Raw genomic sequence first — 20326 nt, forward strand, 5'->3', positions numbered from 1 at the left:
GAAAAGCATGGGTAAAAGTGTTTGATCTGGTGGTACTTGATGTGATGGCAGACAGCAAAGACTGACTGATTGAATGGTTACCTGATGTTATGGCAGACAGCAAAGTGTTTGATCTGATGGTACTTGATGTTATGTCAGACAGCAAAGACTGATTGATTGAATGGTTACTTGATGTGATGGCAGATAGCAAAGACTGACTGATTGAATGGTTACTTGATGTGGTAGCAGACACCAAAGACTGATCTGATGATACTTGATGTGATGGTAGAAACAAAGAATTTGTTCTGATGGTACCTGATGTGATGGCAGACACCAAAGACTCTGATCTGATGGTACCTGATGTGATGGCAGACACCAAAGACTGATCTGATGGTACTTGATGTGATGGCAGACACTAAAGACTGGTATGATGGTACTTGATGTGGTGGTAGAAACAAAGACTCTGATCTGATGGTACTTGATGTGATGGCAGACACAAAAAGACTGATCTAATGGTACTTGATGTGATGGCAAACACCAAAGACTGATCTGATGGTACTTGATGTGATGGCAGACACCAAAGACTGATCTGATGGTACTTGATGTGATGGTAGAAACAAAGACTCTGATCTGATGGTACCTGATGTGATGGCAGACACAAAAAGACTGATCTGATAGTACTTGATTTGATGGCAGACACCAAAGGCTGATTTGATGATACTTGATGTGATGGCAAACACCAAAGACTGATCTGATGGTACTTGATGTGATGGCAGACACTAAAGACTGATCTGATGGTATTTGATGTGATGGTAGAAACAAAGACTGTAATCTGATGGCATTTGATGTGATGGAAGATATTGGTCTATGCTGATCATAAATAGTAAATATGGTAACTTATTCATCTGACAGATGGAACACTGTTTATAATCATTTCTGTATCCAAAGTTCTAATGTACACGTATTCATTTCTGTATCCAAAGTTCTAATGTACACGTATTCCTTATATCTAAATATCTCAATCAGCAGGTACAGAAGAAAAATATTTCTCAGCACGAGATACATAGCTACATCAAAGAAATCCAAAAATTCTGATTATTGACAAACCTGGAATTCAATACAAATTTTAATAATTTTCTTCATTATTCTTCAGTCCTTACTAATACTGCAGCCCTTACCTGAACATGGCAATCAGGAGGTTGATGAGAAGAATGTTTGTCAATACCACGTAGATTGCCCCTAACAAGGGTACCAGGGCATTCTCAGTGGGACAGCGTCCTTGCCCACCTGCTGCCCGCCATAGGGTTTCATTGTTTTCACAGCCATCTGGGGATTTGCCTGTAACAGAGCACAATACAGTAGTTTTATCTGATGTACATCCATGGGGATACAAATTCAGTTGTAACATAGCAATTAAAAGATTCAATGCCTTTCAAGTATGTCACACTGTCTCATTTTCTGAGCATATTTAGCCCCTAGGATCTTCACTCTAGGACAGCATTATGTGCACTCCGTAGGGTTTTAACTGTAGTACAGCATCTCTCATTCTTGCATAATCATTAGAAATTTCATCAGTAGAAGAGCATGTCACAGTCACAGAAAAAAATGGTATACAGGTGAGGATGCTCAATGCTGTTTGGCATTTGACAGACAATAGAAAGTACTAGGCTACATTCAACTCCTTTATGGATGACCCAATTGAATGCAGCCTAGCCTAATACTTTCCACTGTCTGTATTCAACTGCATGAGGATGCTCAATGCTGTTTGGCATTTGACAGACAATAGAAAGTACTAGGCTACATTCAACTCCTTTATGGATGACCCAATTGAATGCAGCCTAGCCTAATACTTTCCACTGTCTGTATTCAACTGCATGAGGATGCTCAATGCTGTTTGGCATTTGACAGACAATAGAAAGTACTAGGCTACATTCAACTCCTTTATACATGACCCAACTGAATGCAGTTTAGCATGTACCATCATTAATAAAATGAAAAACCACATAGACTGTAATCAGCCATGCACCATTTTTCTGTTACTGCTTTTGGATGAATGCATAAACTCCAAAATGGTATGCAAAGTCGTTAGCTTTATATGAAATAATGTCACAGCTAAGGTCATAAATCACCACTTACTTTGTAATATAATACATATCACGATACACTGGCCTGATACACCTAGGTCATAATACATATCACAATACACTGGGCCTGGTTCACCTACATTTTAATATAATACATATCATGATACAGTGGGCCTGATTTACCTACATTGTAATATAATACATATCATTATACAATGGGCCTGATTCACCTGAGATGTAATATAATACATGTCATGATACACTGGCCTGATTTACCTACATTTTAATATAATACATATCACAATACATAGAGCTTTATTCACCTGAAATGTGATTTAATACATATCATGATACACTGGCCTGATTCACCTACATTATAAATATAATACATATCATGATACAGTAGGCACGATTCACCAGAGATGTAATATAATACATATCATGATACACTGGGCCTGATTCACCTACATTTTAATATAATACATATCATGATACAGTAGGCATGATTCACCAGAGATGTAATATAATACATATCATGATACATTGGGCCTGATTCACCTACATTTTAATATAATACATATCATGATATAATGGGCCTGATTCACCTATGTTATGCTATAATACATGATACAATGGGCCTAATTCACCTACGTTATGCTACAATACATGATACAATGGGCCTGATTCACCTATGTTATGCTATAATACATGATACAATGGGCCTGATTCACCTATGTTGCAGACCTGCCTACCTTTACAATTCTGCTGTACATCATTTGGAAATGGCCTTTAAAATATGGACTTAAAGAATAAAAACACAAAATATGGAAATATGATTGTTCGCGATAAAATCCTGATACTGGCATGTCTTTGTTTGATTTGAATCTGGGTTTCATATTAGAATCAGTGGATTTGGTCAGGGAACAAGACTAACTTTACAGGAGTACCTCAGACACATTAGCCTGCATGTATTTTGTGATGCAAAATGTCTACTTTTCTTTTTAAATGGCATCCAACAAGTGACATGTCAGGACAAAAGGGACAATAAGCCTCTTAAAAAGTTTTAATAGTGCACAATAATAAAAAATGGACTTTTCAGATTCTTGGGGAAAAGCAGGAAGGGCAACAAATATGTTTAGTGGACATCATGTGTTGATTCTGAGTATGTCGCATGGTGGAATAGATAATTTCATCACCATGGTCCATGTGACTTTAATTTATTTTAAAGGATTATGTAAAGTTGAGCAATATCAAGAAGACCCTAAGCTCAATAGAGTTTGGAACTGCAGTTTCTGAAACTGCTGAGATACTTAAAGGTTCAAGTAAACTTTACAAACTTTGAGTTGAACACGATGTTTATTATTGCCACAAAAGTGTTGAATAACACTTCTGGACTTTTAAATACATGTTTTCCAGCTTGACAATAGCAGTACATGATATTTTATTACACCTTACTGTGATCTGGTACAACTTATGGGAACAAAATTGACTGCCTTTCTGAGAAGGTACTGTTAGGGTTGGCATTTGTGATGTTGCAACATAACACATATACTACGATTCACCTATATTGTAATATAATATATACCATGATACACTGGGCTTATTACAATACATATTATAACACTTACCTTGAACTACGTTTCATGTGAACAATAATTATATTTCATTGTATTTATGTAAATAACATGTGGTGAGTTTGACTTTGTTATCAAAATTTAATACTCTCTGATCAGAGTGAGGATAAATGATATGTCATTCTGTCTGTCCATCTGTTGTGACTATATCTATCTGTCCATCTGTTGTGACCACATCTGTCTGTCCATCTGTTGTGACCACATCTTATTCTAAACCAGTGCGAGGAAATCAAGATATTTTGTAGTTATTTTTTATCTGATACCAGATTAATAGCAAGCTCATCAAAGTGGAGAGTCTTCAGGCAATGACAAAGTTAGAGGATGGGAATGTTCATGATCTCATATTTGCTAATGACTATTCCCTGAATTGAAAGTCCAAATCCAACAGGCAAAAGATTATTAACAATTTCTCTTGAGCTTCTGGCAATTTTGGTATCACAATCATTTTCAAGAAGACAGATGTGATGCACTGACCTGCAAAAACCTCATCTAGAGCCTGCATCACAGTGAATGGCCAAACCTTACCAGGCAATGGACAAGTTCATCTACCTTGGCAGTATTCTGTCAGGTGCAGTCCACATTAATGATGAACCAACACCAGAGTTGCCATAGCAAGTGTGGCCTTTGGTAGGCTACACACAAATGTGTGGGAGTCTGGAGGCATCAGAATACAAACAAAACAAAAGGTCTACAAAGCCACTGTGTTGCCATGTCAAGAGGCTTAACTATTATCCATTTAGGCTGTCTGTGAAAATTTATGAGGAAAATATGGCAGGACAAGGTCCCAGACACTGTGGTTTTTAGATGGTCAGGCATTCAAGCATCCACACTCTGCTGATGAAATCACAGATGGGATGAGCAGGCTATATCACCATGTCAGACAAATGACTACCAAAGATGATCTTCTATGGCAAAATGAAGGAGGGAAAACTATCTCAAGGAGGTCATAAGAAATGCTTCAAAGGCTTCTCAAGTCATCGTCACTTTAACATTAACCCTAAGTCTTGGGAAGATCTCACTCAGGACAGTTGCATCTGGCACAGTCTCATCCATACTTGAGCTATAGACTATGAGCCAAGGAGAACTAAAGAGGTGCAATCAGTATAAATCTTGGAACTACAGCACATCTACTGTTAATCAAGTGACTCAAGCAGCACCTACTGTCCAGGGTGCCACAGACAGTTCTGAGGCAAACTGGTCTGATCAATTACAGTTGTGCTCACAGAAACCAAACAAGTCAGTCATGTCAAAGTCATCTTCAGACTTGAAGGACAAACATAAGAAACTTTTTTTCTTCAAACAATAACCATCTGCAAGAGGTTTTTTCTTGGCTCTCTTCAATGGGATCCAGGGAATATGGGAGATGGAGTGGGGTATGTCATAGCATGAAGACACATCACATATATAACTGACATTTGTTTACAAACTTTATATCACTGTCTGTTATGGTGAGTGGGGAAGAGTGTGTGTGAATGTGTGTGTGATATATAATAAAAACCATATAGATATTTAATGGCAAACCAAAGAAAATTCTCTGGTGTCTTTTATGAACACAAGTCCTTCATACCAATGTTCAATATTTTAATTGTACCTGACATGTTAATTACCTTCCATATTATCCAGGAACAGTTCTCCATACATCTGCCAGTAAGGCATATAGACAACACTTTTCAGTAAATACCAGCTTGGCTCAGAGTTGGGGAACAGGTTTGCTTGGTAAGCCACACCAAAACTCAGCAGAAATATCACAAAGATCAATACAAAGAACATGAGATCCACTATCTGCAAGTAAGAAAATAAGACTCAGTATTTTTTGTGTGTGAAAGAATTTGTTATTGAATAGGAGCTAAAATAATAATCCAATCATAACATGAGTTAATATTATTTTGATGGAGTAATCTCTAAACCCTAGAAAGTAAGTTACAGCAACCCCATTTTAAAAGGTAAACTTTTCATGTCTTAATCAGTTAAAGCAATCAAATTGCAAGAGTGGAGGCACTGTTTGAAAAAGATGATGGTCTTAAAGGCTAGATATGATTTGCATGCAGTACTGAATAAAACCAGGAAAATAGGTCAGAGCAACCAGTTTTTGGTGTGTGACATACCTTTATTCAAGATAAAGCTACACATTAACTCATTGCAAAGTGGTGTAAATGTAAATAAGAAAATATTAAGGCTCACCATGTTTTTGATCATGATAACTTTAGGTCCAATGTGTTTCTCCACAAAGAAAGCCTGCATGAAGCGTAGGTAATACATGGCCAATGTTATGCTGTATGTGATCCGAGCCCATACAAATTTATCATCGCTTAGGGCATAGCGAGCTATCACAGATGCCAAAAACAACATGTACATCACCAGATCAAACCTGTTCCATATACCGCTGAACCAGCTGCGAACCTTAAACTTAATGGAACGTTGGTCTCTTGCCACAACCTAAAATATAATTTGAGGTTAAAATCAATTATGTGTCACAAGTGCCCATTTCATACATAATCTATGAACAAGTCTGTAGTGATTTTGATGTATGTAATACTTACATTTTCTGGGACATTAATAAAGTATGACCCTGCTATAACACGGTGGTTGGGGTCCATAGCACCTGGCCATGTTATAGACCGTACCGTGTTATAACCAACCAAGTCAGTTAACTGATGAAAATGATGCAAGTACCTAAAATATGGCCAGGGAGGGGGATGTAATAAAAGCAGGCACAAAAATACGTGATTTTCATTAAATGAAGACAAACTAGTCTGAAATACACTTGTATACTGACATCTTACATTTGTGAAGTACAATCCATAATCCATTAAGTGCTGTACGTGTACATAAAAAATCCATGAATTTAAGTATTGATCACATTATAAAATTCATGTATAAGTCATATCCATTTAGAAAACAAATAACAAAAAATCATAGTCATAGTGTGGTCTTTACCTGATTGTCACTAAACAATTCAATAAGATACTGTTGCCAGTAGCACGTGGTTATATCTGTTCATATGCTACATGCACATGTACTTAAATGGCCTAGATTTTTGTCAGCTGGAGACAGCTATCATCTTGCAGAGGCTACTCAGGGGATGAGGCTATCGATAGGGAAATGAAAACGTGAACAAATTACCAATTTTAACAAACATCTTTTCAAGGTACCCCATGTTCAATTAACCTGATGGCCAGATATCTATGGTTACAAAAGATTGGAAATTTAATTTGCATCTGATGCTGCCATTGGTTGTGATTATAAGCATTAATTTTTTTTCCTGCAAAAAGGAAACTTTCACAGCACAATAAAGGTGTTCCAGTCACTTGGAAAACTGTAATAATCCATCAGATTCCATTGCTTTAATTTAAGTTTGTTACTGACTTCCTTTGATGAAAGGTTCTTTGTTTTTTATTAAGATTGTAGTTGGCTTTTGTTGATGAAGGGTGCATACATTAAGTCACTGCTTAAGGTCAGCTTTGAAGGACCAAACAAACGCCTGTTCCTTTATTGCAGCAGCAACGTCAAATAATTGTAGAGATTGACTGAGACTGAATTTTTTTGTATTTGCTTAGTATGTATCCAGAATGACTGGTGCTTCAAAGCTAATCTGTTTTCATTGAAGTTTCATCAATCTATTTTTGGTCGATTGTAGCAGTAACCCTGCCAACAAAGTTTGTTTAGCTGCAGCTAGTCCTGGTGTAACAGCAAATTCATTCCCCCCTGATGAAGGTTTCCTCGGGGAAAGAATTGACTAGCTGATTCTTTCCCCCTCTAGTTATTTCTTTCCCCTCCACAATAAGTTAGTTTCCCCCTCTAGTTATTTCTCTCCCCCTCCCCACAACAACAACCAATTAGTTTCTTTTCATTAATGGACTCTGTGGTAATAAGCTTAATGCCCACATGTGAAATATCATACATCATACATGTAATGGGTCACTTAAAAAATATGGGGGGGGGACAAAATCAGCTAGCTGATTCTTTCCCCCTTAAAGCCAAATAATTTCTTTTTTTTGATGAGCTCTTTGGTAATACAATTAAGCCCTACAAGTGAAATATAAATCATAATGGATCACTTAAAAAGGGTGGGGGGGCAGAATCAGCTAGCCAATTCCTTCCCCACTACAACCAATCAGTTTTCTTTTCATTAATGGACTCTTTCCTAATTGGCTTAAGGCCCACATGTGAAATATAAGACATGTAATGGTTCACTTAACAAACTCTTACATAGGGTTTATTTCAGAAGAGCCTTTACAATAATACACAGATGATACAGATTAAAATTTCAGACTAACAACCTTTCAAAAATTGCTTACACTGAATAAGACACAACTTTTAATTAATGTTCATGCTTCTTCTTAGCAACCAAACACTACATTAGAATGGTCATCTGCAAGGTTTTGTAAATAAATTACAGACTGAGTAAAAGTGTCCAAGGAAAAGGATGCTGGGTAACGCAACCAATCATACTGCTTAACTCCTTTTGAATTTAATCCACTAGCACTACACACATAAATGTCTGTGGATATCAGTGATGCTGCACCCATGATCTCAGCACCAGTTGCCCACACGGTATTTAACTCTATATTCCTGTCCTGTAAATACCTCAACCAGTCATACTGCTTAACTGCTTTGGAATTTAATCCACTAGCACTATGCACATAAATGTCTGTGGATAACAGTGATGCTGGACCCATGATCTCGGCACCAGTTGCCCGCAGAATATTTGACTCCATATTATTGTCCTGTAAATACTTATTTACACTGTTGTTGAGGTAATTGCTAAGCTTTTTAGTAATCATTGTGGAGCGCATATGCCTGACAATACTATTATGACAGGTGTTGTAGCTCTCTTTGCTTCCTGAAATTGCAAACCTTATAACTCAAAACATACAAAATTACCATCACCTAGTACAACTTGAAATTTTGCTGGGGTTGAGGATGCCTTTTATAAATTATATTTTGGTCACTTCATAAAGGCAATTTACATTTTCCTGCAACTGTCTTTGCATTTTTTTCTGTAGGTGTATTGAAGATATTATGAATGTTTTTGTTTTCATGGGGCCTCCTTGGAAGTCTTGTTAATAATCTCACCAATTGCTGACTCATTTGTCTTTCAAGATCTTTAGGTGGATTACTATTACTTATTGTTGGAGGAGTTGAAGTCTGATGTCTTTTGTTTTGTTGTGTCTTTTCAGTAATTTTTTCATTGCTTTTTTGGAATTTGTAGCATATTTGTTGGTGGTGGCTTTCATCATAGCTGGTCTCCTTGAATAAAGTTTCAATTGGCTACAATGATAAATGTTTGCAGCTTGCCATGATGTTCACTTTGCAGTCTTACCCTGTCCTATGTAAGAACATCTTTTACTAAGCAGCAGGGAAGTTCTACAGACCAGACTGTACAGACCAAATAAACCTTCCTACGAGAACTTTCTCCGTAGAAGCCTCAGAAAGCTAAAATAAGCCTTCCTACAAGAAATAATTTGCGTAAATTCACTCCCGACTACAATTTTTTGTGTGCAAATTCGTGATTTTTCAAGTAACATTTTTAGGGGGGGTAGTAAAATTGTGAAATGGAATTTGGCTGCTGATCCTAATTTTACCTCGCATTAAAACAATATAGTTGAAAATAATATGAGTCGGAAAGCTAGTACAGTTGGAGAGCCTCATTCTGCTAGATTAGCGCGAGAGCAATTAGCGGCACTAAAAAAGCTTATCCCGACAAAACAATTATTTAAGAGAAATGTTCGTGGTTACGAAGATGCACAACATGGAATTACCGAGGAATCATTGAAATGGTTGAAGCCAGTTACCGGAACAATCGAGCAAGTTGTATTTGGCGACGAAAAAGATCCGGATATTAAGAAAAAGGGAATCTTTCCCATGTTGAAAGGTATTGAGGAACAATCACGAACATTACCCGATCGATTAGCAATAGCAGCAGCAGTAGCACAAGGGCAGCAATCTGCAATTGATTCTGAAGAAAGTAAGAAGAAACCTGGAGGAGGAAAACCTAAAGGAGGAAAACCTGATGGAGAAAAAGGGAAGTTTAATATCGAGAATTTAAGAGAAAATTTCACCGATGAGGGATGGGAAATAATATCACAACCGCTCTCAACACTGTATACCATAGATCGAATTGGTCAATTTGCGGAAGATATATTTAGTACTCGAAATGAATATTTGACCGAAATAGGAAAGGAAAAATATAAAACCCGTAATAAATGGTATAGCATGTTATATAAAGTTTATGCGGAAAAAACACATGCGAGTGAAAGGGATCCATTTTTTAGAAGATTTTTAATAGCAGCAGATGATAAATATAAATATAATAAGCAATTAGCGGAAGATATAAAACAACATAAGAAGGAAGAAAAAGCTAAAACACGAATGGGAAAAGTAATACCACAGGAACCGATAGTTCAACCACAGAAACCGATAGTTCAACCGCATGAACCGATAGTTCAACTACAGGAATTAGGAGCTAGACCAAAGGAAGAAATTCCATTTCAGAAAAAAGAGAGAAAATCAAAAAAAGGAATAAAGGTAATACCAGAGGAATTAGGAGCTAGACCAAAGGAAGAAATTCCATCTCAGAAAAAAAAGAAAAAAACAATAAAGAAACAAGAAGATATTAAACCACGGGCACCGATGATAGTTAAACCAGCAGAACCTAAGGCAGAAGTTTCCGAAGATGTAAGAGAGAAAGAAGAATATGAAATTAATCCAATAAAACTTGATATTAGTGTAACCGCTGATAATTATTTGAACACGAACATATTGCATTTACTTAGAAATTATGATTCAAGAGTTCAGATGGCTGCAGATGATTCTATTGAAAATAGAAGATTTCTTTTGGATAAATCTATTGCTAATAAAGTTGAAAGAATTGATTGGCTAGCGATAATTTATTTTGGAAGTTTAGGAAAACCAATAGAATATTCTGATGAAAAATTCTTAAAATTTATAAATGATGTTAAGAATTATAAAATGACGAATATAGGGCCAGATTTATTATCTACAATGAAGAGTGATATATTAATCCCGGGTTTTCGCCCCCCTTCCTTTCAACTTCCCTTAGAATCACCATTAACGTCGTCAGGGACATCGTCAGGAGAAGTATTCGAGGAAGCGTTATCGCCATCGTCATTTTCAAAACCAAAAACAGGAAGCGGATATACCGTTTGCCCTGACAGTGTTGTCAACGATGTATCTCGCCTTGAGGTATTAATCGGAGGAAAACGAGCAGGAAATAACTCTCGCGAAGTAATCAACGAGGCTTCAGATATTTGTCAGCGATTATTCCGCGGTGGCATCATCAATTCTCACATTTACAAGGAACTTGTCGATGAGCTCATCGATTAAAACAACACAATTGAAATAACATGATTGTTCAGAAACATCAGCGCAGACCCAGACAGGTCCGCATAGTAAATTCCCGATTGCCCGTATACAAATATATTCACGGTAATGGATTCGGCGATATCATTGGAAGTCTCGTTACGCGAGTAATACCTAAAATCGGACCTACGATCAAGCAATTCGCGTCAAAATCAATAGGAAAGATCGGTGAGACTGCCATTTCTGGTATCGGTAATTTGGCCAGCAAGGGTTTCAATGTTGTCAAAAGTAAAATATTAAATTTAATGCGCAAAAAACAACCCATCAAATTACCTATCACCAGAGAAATGCCACCTAAAGTCAGCAAAGCCATAAACGACGCGGCAAATAAAAAAATAAACGATCTAGCACAGGAAGTTGCTAAGACAAATTTAGCGCAGGAAGTTGCTAAGACAAATCTCGCAAATGAAGTTGCTAATACAAGTTTTATTTCAGGCAGTGGTCTTCGTTTTAGATGATATTCTTAATAATAAATGTTCGCACAAGTGTCAAATGAAGTGTTCGACATGGACGAGCCTGTAGGTAGAGACACATCCGTGCGAGATTTCCAGTATTTCTCGTACGATGCAGTTGAACCAAATACACCTAATCGCTTGGAAATTCAAGTTCACGATACAACAAGATATTTTCTTCCATCTGAGGCATATATCGAAGTTATTGGGGAAATTATTAAAACAGATAATACCCTCTATGGAGCAGATTTTAGAGTCGGATTTGTTAACAACGGTATTATGGCGTTATTCAAGAGTGCCACTTACATGATCGACGGAAGAGAAATTGAGTCAATTACTAATGATGTTGACTTAGCAACGACGATAATAGGCCTAGCTAGATACTCGGATGATTTTACTAGATCAGCTGGTCCTAGTATGATGTTTGCCAAAGATAATTCTGACCGTCCCGAAAGTAGGCCGTTTGACATCAGACAACCCAACAATCGCGTCAATCCTGCTGTTCCCAATAATGATGTCGAAGATATGATCATTAAACCTTATCCTGATTATAATCTTGGATTTGCCACGCGAAAATCTATGCTTCAAGGACTTCACAGAAGATTCTCTTGTGCTATTCCGTTATCCCATATATTCGGATTTTGCAGGCATTTCAGAAAAATTATTTACGGAGCGAAACATACCATAACATTTATTAGAAAAGGAAATAGCGATGATGCTATCTGGCGAGAAGGTAATATCAATTACGATACTAACGTGATAAATGCTCTCGATGTGGGAAATGCCGGCCAGGTAAAATTACTCAAATTTACCTTGTGGATGCCAGCGATAACTCCATCAATAATCGAAGAAGAAAAATTATTGTCATTTATGAACCAAGGCGGTAAATCTATCATGTCATGGCTAACAACAACAACAGATTCCATAACTACCGATATTGATGGTGATTTTACTTGGCGTATTGCATCGCAGCAAGGTACCTCTGCACCTAGGCATATCTTTATCGCTTTTTTGCACACGCGAAGATATCATCAATTATACAGCCATATGATATTCGATAGTATCAACGCAACAAACGTGTCACTGAGAGTAAATGGCCAGCAAGAACCATCAGAGGAAATATCAATTAATTTTGAAAATTATTCGACAGCTCGCGCGTATTATCGATTGCTAAGTTTTATGGGTCGCGATCAAAATATCGATACCGGATTGCAAATATCACAGCTAGATTTTAATACTCGCTATCCTATCTATTACTTTTCCCTGGAGCATCTCGATTTGGTAAAGCAATCCGTTGTTGATATTCATTTCAAAGCTAGAATTCGCACAGGAAATAATTTATATAGAGCCATCGCGGTGATCCTCAGTGATAGAACAATGATCCTGGAAGGAATCAGCGGCAGAATGAGAGTCATCGATGCTCCTGTCGAGAATATGTGACAAATTCTAAATTTAGATTAAGCGATTATTAATATGCCATACGAGCACGTCAGTGTAACTCTGACCCCGGGTCAGATAAAAAAGCTCCAAGCAGCAACAGCAGCGCAACGCGGTTTGAAATTAACCTTGAAAAATAATCAACTTCACGGTGGACCTAACAAACTATCGCTAACTAGAGGTCAACATGGACGATTTACCAAAGCCAGATCAATGAATTCCGGTGTTCATGTAACTCTCTCCATTGGCGCAGTCAGAGACATGGTCAAAGTAGGCGGTTTCCTTCCTTTTCTATTGCCTTTATTAGCCCCGATATTAGGCGGTATAGCATCAGCAGCTGCTGGATTCGCAGGTAAAAAAATAATAGAAAAAGTTACAGGAGGACGATACGGTAAAAAAAAATATCATCGCGGATCCGGCCTAAGACTAGGACGACCACCTCCAATATACGGATCCGCCCTAAGATTAGCACGCCATTATCGAATTTAGATCTAATCAGCGAAGTAAAGAAAAAAAAATAAAATTTTTCAGAGGCGTATTTATGCGAGATCAACTACCAGACAAACCAAACCTTACCGAGACGGGAATAATTAATCTCGATAAAAATACCGGCCCTGGAACTCACTGGGTTGCCTACGCGATTAATCCTCGCGAAGTCGTTTATTTTGACTCGTACGGATTAGCACCACCGAAAGAATTTATCAAATACGTATCAAAATTAAAAATTCCAATTTGGTATTCGACGCTTCCAACACAAACATTAACTGATCCACCAATATGCGGCCCTGAATCAATTAACGTCCTCGATGCAATTTCAAAACCATCCAATCCTTATCACAAAATTGTATTTGAATACGCCGTAGATAAATATCATGGTTGACATTTACGGTAGATCACTATTCAGAAAGGAAAAAACAGAAGTGACTGACATCGATGTATCAAAATTCGCAACCAAGAGTGATATTAACAATCTTCTTTCGTTGTCAGAGATAGATCCTGGCGAAATTGCTGTTTTTCAAAATACCGAAGGGCGATTACAAACTAGCAATGTCAAAATAGCTGATATGATCAAGCGAGATGAATATAATGAACGCATCGAGCAGTTTACTCGTCTGTCAGATTCGGTAACAAAATCAATCGCTGATATTACTGATATTATCACAAAGTTACCATCGAAGGCCAATATCGCGGATGTAGAAAAATCCGACAAGGAATTGTCAACGGCGTTGCTTCTAAAGGTCGATAAGGCAATCTACGATGATGCTCAAGAAAAATTTTCAAAACGACTCAATAAGCTAACTAACGATCTTAAAAAACTCGACGATGCCTTAAGCAAACTTAGCAAAAAAGTTGACGAGAATATAAAAAAATCCACTGACACTTCATTTGTCGCAGATCAGCTAGAAAAGAAAAAAGTTGATCAGGAATTACACGATGACCTCAGCGATAAGGTAGGAAAAATTAATGATGATATTACTAAAATTATTTCTGATATTGGCGAAATAAAAACTATAATGAATAAGAAAGGTGATAAAGTATTATACAGTGATCTCAGCGAGAAAACAAAGAAAATAAATGAAGATATTGCCAAAATCAACAAGGATATTGAAGCAGCACGTCAGGATGCCTACGACGATCTTACCGAGAAAACAAAATTCATCAATGAGGATATCGCCCAAATCAACAAGGATATTGAAGAGACACGTGCACTAATATTTAAAAAAACCGATAAAACATCACATAATGATCTCAGCGAGAAAACAAAAAAAATTAACGAGGATATTACTAAAATTAGTGTAGATATTGATGTGATGCGTGAATTAGTAAATCGAAAAGTCGATAAAACATCACACGACGAAAAAACAAAATCAATCAGTGATGACATTTCCGCAGTACACCAAATCGTAAAAGAAAAAGTTGATAAAACATCACATGATGATCTCAGCAAAAAATTAACAAGAACCACCAGGGATGTTACTAACATTCTCGCCGATGTTGTCAAGATAAATACAGCAATGGATGAAAAAGCCGATAAAACATCACATGACGATCTTAGCGAAAAATTAGGAAAAATCAACAGGAGCGTTACTGGTATTTTTACTGATATTACCGAGATAAAAAACATGATGGATCAGAAAAGTGATAAAACATCATATCATTTCCTTGACGAGAAAACGAAAAAAATTAACGAAGAAATTATCAAAATTAACGAAAAAATTTCCGTTGTGCGTCAAATCATAGACGGAAAAACTGATAAAACATCACACGACGACCTCAGCGAGAAAATAAGAAAAATCGACGAGGATATTACTAAAATTAACGATGAAATTAACGCGGTACGCGCATTAGCGAATGGAAAAATTGACGAAATCAACACAAAATTAGCGCGTATTTCGATACCAAATCAGGTGATAACAAAAGATCTTTCCTTCCATGTACCATTTGTGCTGAGAACACGAAATATTACCTGGACAGTTTTTAATGATTTCTTTAACTTTACCGCACCAATTCAGGGTGTATATCGAATATATCTTATTACGGGGTCAATAAAGTTTAACGTGACGGCCGATCATCACGAAATTTATGAACATTATCCTGGATTTTTTATTATTTCCATGGATGAAAATAACACTGAAACTTTTAAGTTAGAACCAGAAGTCAGAACCACCGTGGGACCATTGCATTATTATGCAATTTTCGAATATTTATCGAGTTGGACCACAATTGGTAAACCCTGGATTGGTGAAGTTGCCGAGATAGAGAAAATGGAATTGTATGAAAACGGGAAACCGATTTTTCCAAATATCCACAATTGATTGAATGAGTTAACTAATAAATGACCGCATCGGATTACCGTTACAATCAGGCGCGATCATGGCAGGATTCGATAAAGAAACTCCTAGACGAATACCAAACAAAAATAAAAAAATATCAGCGTAGATTAGTTATCATTGACGTTGCTGTGTACACAGTATCCGCTGTAGTCGCCGGCGCGGGGATAATTTTATCCGCGGTAACAACAATCGCGCCAATCGTAGCAACAATAATAATCTCGTCAACAACGACAATTGCTGGTGTTCTCAATATCGTAGCGAAAAAAATCTCATCATGCGCGAATGAAAAATTATCATTGTACAAAAATAAACTATTCAAGGTCAACGACGCGTATTCGAAATTATCATCGCTGCTTTCGGAGAGTCTTAACGATGGCGTTATCTCCGATCAAGAATTTTCATCGATGATAGGTATTTATTCCGAGATTAAACAAATGAATATCAATAATGTCCGAGCTAGCCCAGATCGTGACAAACACGACACCGCCGACAACAACGTTAATATCGTTAAGCTCAACTAAGCCAGAATTTAGCATCAATTTTCCAACACCAATTAGCGTTAATGAAATTGCGTTAACGCAACTGCGTGTTTACAACAGCTGGCCTAATATCAGATCGAAATCATTCGGCAGATTATTATCAAATAATTCGCTTGTTATCACTAATAAAAAACGCGCCGATGGATCTCCCGATTGGTTCACTGTTAGTGTACCAACAGGCAGTTACGAAATCGAGCAGCTGGATAAGGAATTTACCAGCAGGATATCAAATATAACCGGCGATGCTACTCCGGGAATAAAAATATCTACTCACGAACCAACGCTATCATCGATCATCGAGGTATCATCACCATATATGGTAGATATTTATCATTCGTCGATTAGGACCGTACTGGGTTGGCCTGAAATTCCACCAGGGAAGATAATAACGTCAGAACCAAAAAAAGAAGATTTTATCAGCAATGAAAAAAACTATCACGGAATCAACTTGGACTATATTGATCAGTATGAAAAAACAAAAGAAAATCTTGATTTTTCTTCAGGATCAGTGTATATGCTGGATTTGTTCGAGGATAGCATTATAATATTATTCGTTAAAATTATCAACGAATATGAAATACAAAAGAAACTGTTAGAACATTTTTTTCAAGATTGTATATTTAACGTACAAACCTCGTGTAATGAAATTACCATAACAATTGAGCGAATAAATAAATTAGCTGCTGATATGGAACTTATTAACAACCTAGCGACGGGTTATATACAAAATAGCGCTGTTTTTGGTATGGGTTTTATTATTAATGCGTTCATGCAACGACATAATTTAACCGAGAGGACGCTGCCAAATTACAAATTTCCTGGTTATAACGTTAATGAAATGAGAAAATTTGTCACTGATACCACTGATAAGTTATTTCCTAAATTACACTATGCGTGGACTAAGAAAAAATTACAAGCAGAATCGATTTTGCAGCATAACAACGATGGAGTGGGGCAAGGACGACATATCTCGCCAGGTATCGTTAATATAACAGAAGTTATCGCGATTTATCTTCACGCGGATGTTGTTGAAGGTAGTTATATTATTGATTCGCTAGAGTCAAATCAGGCGCAGCAGGGATTTGTCTTGTATTCGTTTTCACCTAACGTCTCTCCCGGATATTTGATAATAAAAGAGCCAGTAAACCCGTTTTATCTGCGATGCCACAATCGATTATTATCAAGAATAAATTTCAAACTAACGAATCAAGACGGAAATTTGCTTGATATCCGCGGAGAAACATTAAGTATTAATCTGCTGGTGAAATCGTGAGAGTCTTCGATTCTGTCTGCCAGGGAAAAATGAGCCAAAAAAATAAATAAAATCCAGGAAAATTTTCAAAATTAATATATTTTTTTAATTTTTTGTTTGCGGAAATATTCAGGAAGATTCAGGAATTTCCTTGGCCTTGCTCTCATCGACAAGTTTTTTCAGTTGTCTGATGCGCGAGCTTGTAATTTTTCTTGATTCATACTCGTCAGATAAAATTAATCTAGCTTTCTCTACCAGCGTCGATAATTTAACAAAATCTTCGATGCGATCATCGCTGACAGTCGCAAGCGATTGATACATTGCAATTTGAATTTTCTTTATTAATTTGTACTCTGACGGCAGCGTGTATTTATATTCAAGTTTCCCTTGAATAATCGTTTCGAATTCGGATCGGATTTTATTCGTGTCCAACTCCGATGGGAGAATTATATTTTTTTTCCTAAGATCATCGATGGCTTCGATAATATTGCTTATATTTTCCTCGTTCATGTATATTAATTTTGTAATATTCAATTATTCTTCGTCGAATATTATTGGAATATAGGAGAATTTGAGCCATTCACCGAGATTGTAGGAAAATGTCGAATGTTGAATCCCCCCAGCCACTCGCTGCACCGAGACTGTATTAATATTATAATATTTCGCAGCTGCAGTCATTGACTCAAATGCAAATTCCTCGCCTGTTGTTTGATTTACCGATTTGACCGACTTAGCTGATCGTGCGCCACCGGTGTTGCCGGATCTACAATTTTCACTTTGTGTAACCGCTCGGAGATTGGAAAGTTTATTGTTGAGTTTATTTCCGTCGATATGATCGATGACAAGTCCGATTTTTATTAGTCCGTGATAACATTCGTAAATGAATCTATGGTTGAAGTACTTTGCGCCTCTTCTCTTATCATTTTTATTGATTGTAAATTTAAGATAACCAAATCTATCAAAATTACCAACGGGATTCTTCGTTCTGATATATCTGACAATACCATCCGATGATGCTTCGTATCCCTCGATGGTTGGATGAGATCTATATTCATGTGTGATTTTCATTGCAGGAATCGTTGATTTCAGATTCATATACAATATTCTGTTTTTCTAAATCGTAATTTGCCTTGAATCGATTAATATAATCTTCTTCGCATGTTATCACCGACGAGGATCTTTTTTTGTAATATCTGAGCAATTCCCGATAATTTTTCCCTCCACAGGATAAACACAACCGAGTCTTCCCTCGCGTGCCAACTTGACAAACTAAGCACCGCTGTGGTCCTTTGCTGCCTCGTCGAATTGCATATATGTGAGCGCCACAATATTCGCCTCTGCAGGATTTGTCGCATGATTTTGTTGATCCGATTGGTATCCATTTGCATTGCATTATATAATTTAAACATTTGTCTAAAATATAATAATGGATACATTTGATCTTGATGAGGCAGAATATATCATTCCTGAGGTTGATCGTGCCAAAAAAGAATTTTTCGATGATGGAGCGATTCATGTTTGGTCGACTTGGAAAACTAACTCTGTTGACGCTACGATGAATCTCGAGCGGGCCAAGAAGATAATCGAGCATATAAAATTCGAACACAAGGAAGAGCGATTTATCTTTGGAATAAAATTCATTGCACAAATGCCTGACGACACTTGGATTATTCGCGATAAACGAGATCCCGTGCGTGGCGGTAAGAAAAATGTCATTCTTGATAAAAATTCGAAGCCAGGATTATTATTGGGAATTGACGGTCCTTATTATGCTAGGGCGTATCCATCTAGCGCCGTTGTCTATGGAATTTATCGGCTGAATAATAATCCTGATGCGAAAAATCTACCTGTGATGAAAGAATCACCGATAATAAATTGCGTGGCTGAGCGCGTTATTGAGCATATGAAAAACGCCCGTCGTGGATCCGGATTAACTCAGTTGAGATTGAATAAAATTAATTCATGGGCAAAGACTGTTGTTGATGGCGCATCGATTGACGATGTTGCTGTATTGAGTAAGAAACTTAAATTTCCTATCACGGTGAAAACACTATCGGGAGAAATATTATATTCGTCGCCGTATAGATCTCGAGGAGTACCAATCGAGATTGTTGATCATAATTCACATGCGTGGTCGCAGTCGGTAATGATATTCCCGCGAAATCGGGTTGTTAAATTTTATCCTGTGGAAGGCGCTGATGCCATGTTTCGATACATCAAAATATTAGCTGAGTCTGATCCGATATCGGTTTGGTTATTCTCGAGCGAAGAAAAATATGATCAGTTTATCTTGCCGCGAGGAGATATTTACCGTGATGAAAAATTGCATGAATCTATGAAAAATATCGCGGTGAAATATTCGTCAAATCCTGATCAATTACTGACAAATTGTTTTACTATTCCATCTATTGCTGCTCACGCTGCCAGAGAGAGAAATTCGTGGAAACCTACGAGAAATGAATACCTTGCTGATATTCAACTTAGTTGTATCGAGTACGGCCATGGCGGATTGTGGAATACCAAATATTATTTCGAAGATATGATTTCCGTTGATATGAGCGCGTGCTATCCTGGAAGTTTCCTCGGATATGGCGATTGTGCGGATTATTTTGCTAAATTTGGCCATCCCACCAGCGAGATGACGAGAGTTGCAATTAACGGACCGTTACCTGATTTTGTCATGACGGGATTCGCTTGTGTCACTTCATTTGAGTTTGCTGAAAATTTACATA

At 37.1% G+C, this 20326-nt stretch overlaps 1 protein-coding gene across 1 annotated transcript in view; it reads right to left on the reverse strand.

The window, feature by feature from the left end:
* The window catches only part of LOC149803623 (transient receptor potential cation channel subfamily M member-like 2), a 155179-nt gene that overhangs the window by 18864 nt on the left and 115989 nt on the right, over positions 1-20326 (reverse strand). Inside the window, exons 21-23 of the mRNA XM_089953363.1 lie at positions 5879-6133; positions 5305-5479; positions 1158-1317 (exon numbers count right to left, since the gene is read on the reverse strand). Coding sequence (XP_089809489.1) covers positions 1158-1317; positions 5305-5479; positions 5879-6133 — 590 coding nt within the window. The remainder of the gene's footprint in view (positions 1-1157; positions 1318-5304; positions 5480-5878; positions 6134-20326) is intronic.

This window comes from Sinohyriopsis cumingii, chromosome 3 (assembly GCF_028554795.1).
Source record: "Sinohyriopsis cumingii isolate HCF-2022 chromosome 3, ASM2855479v2, whole genome shotgun sequence".
Classification (NCBI taxonomy): domain Eukaryota; kingdom Metazoa; phylum Mollusca; class Bivalvia; order Unionida; family Unionidae; genus Sinohyriopsis; species Sinohyriopsis cumingii.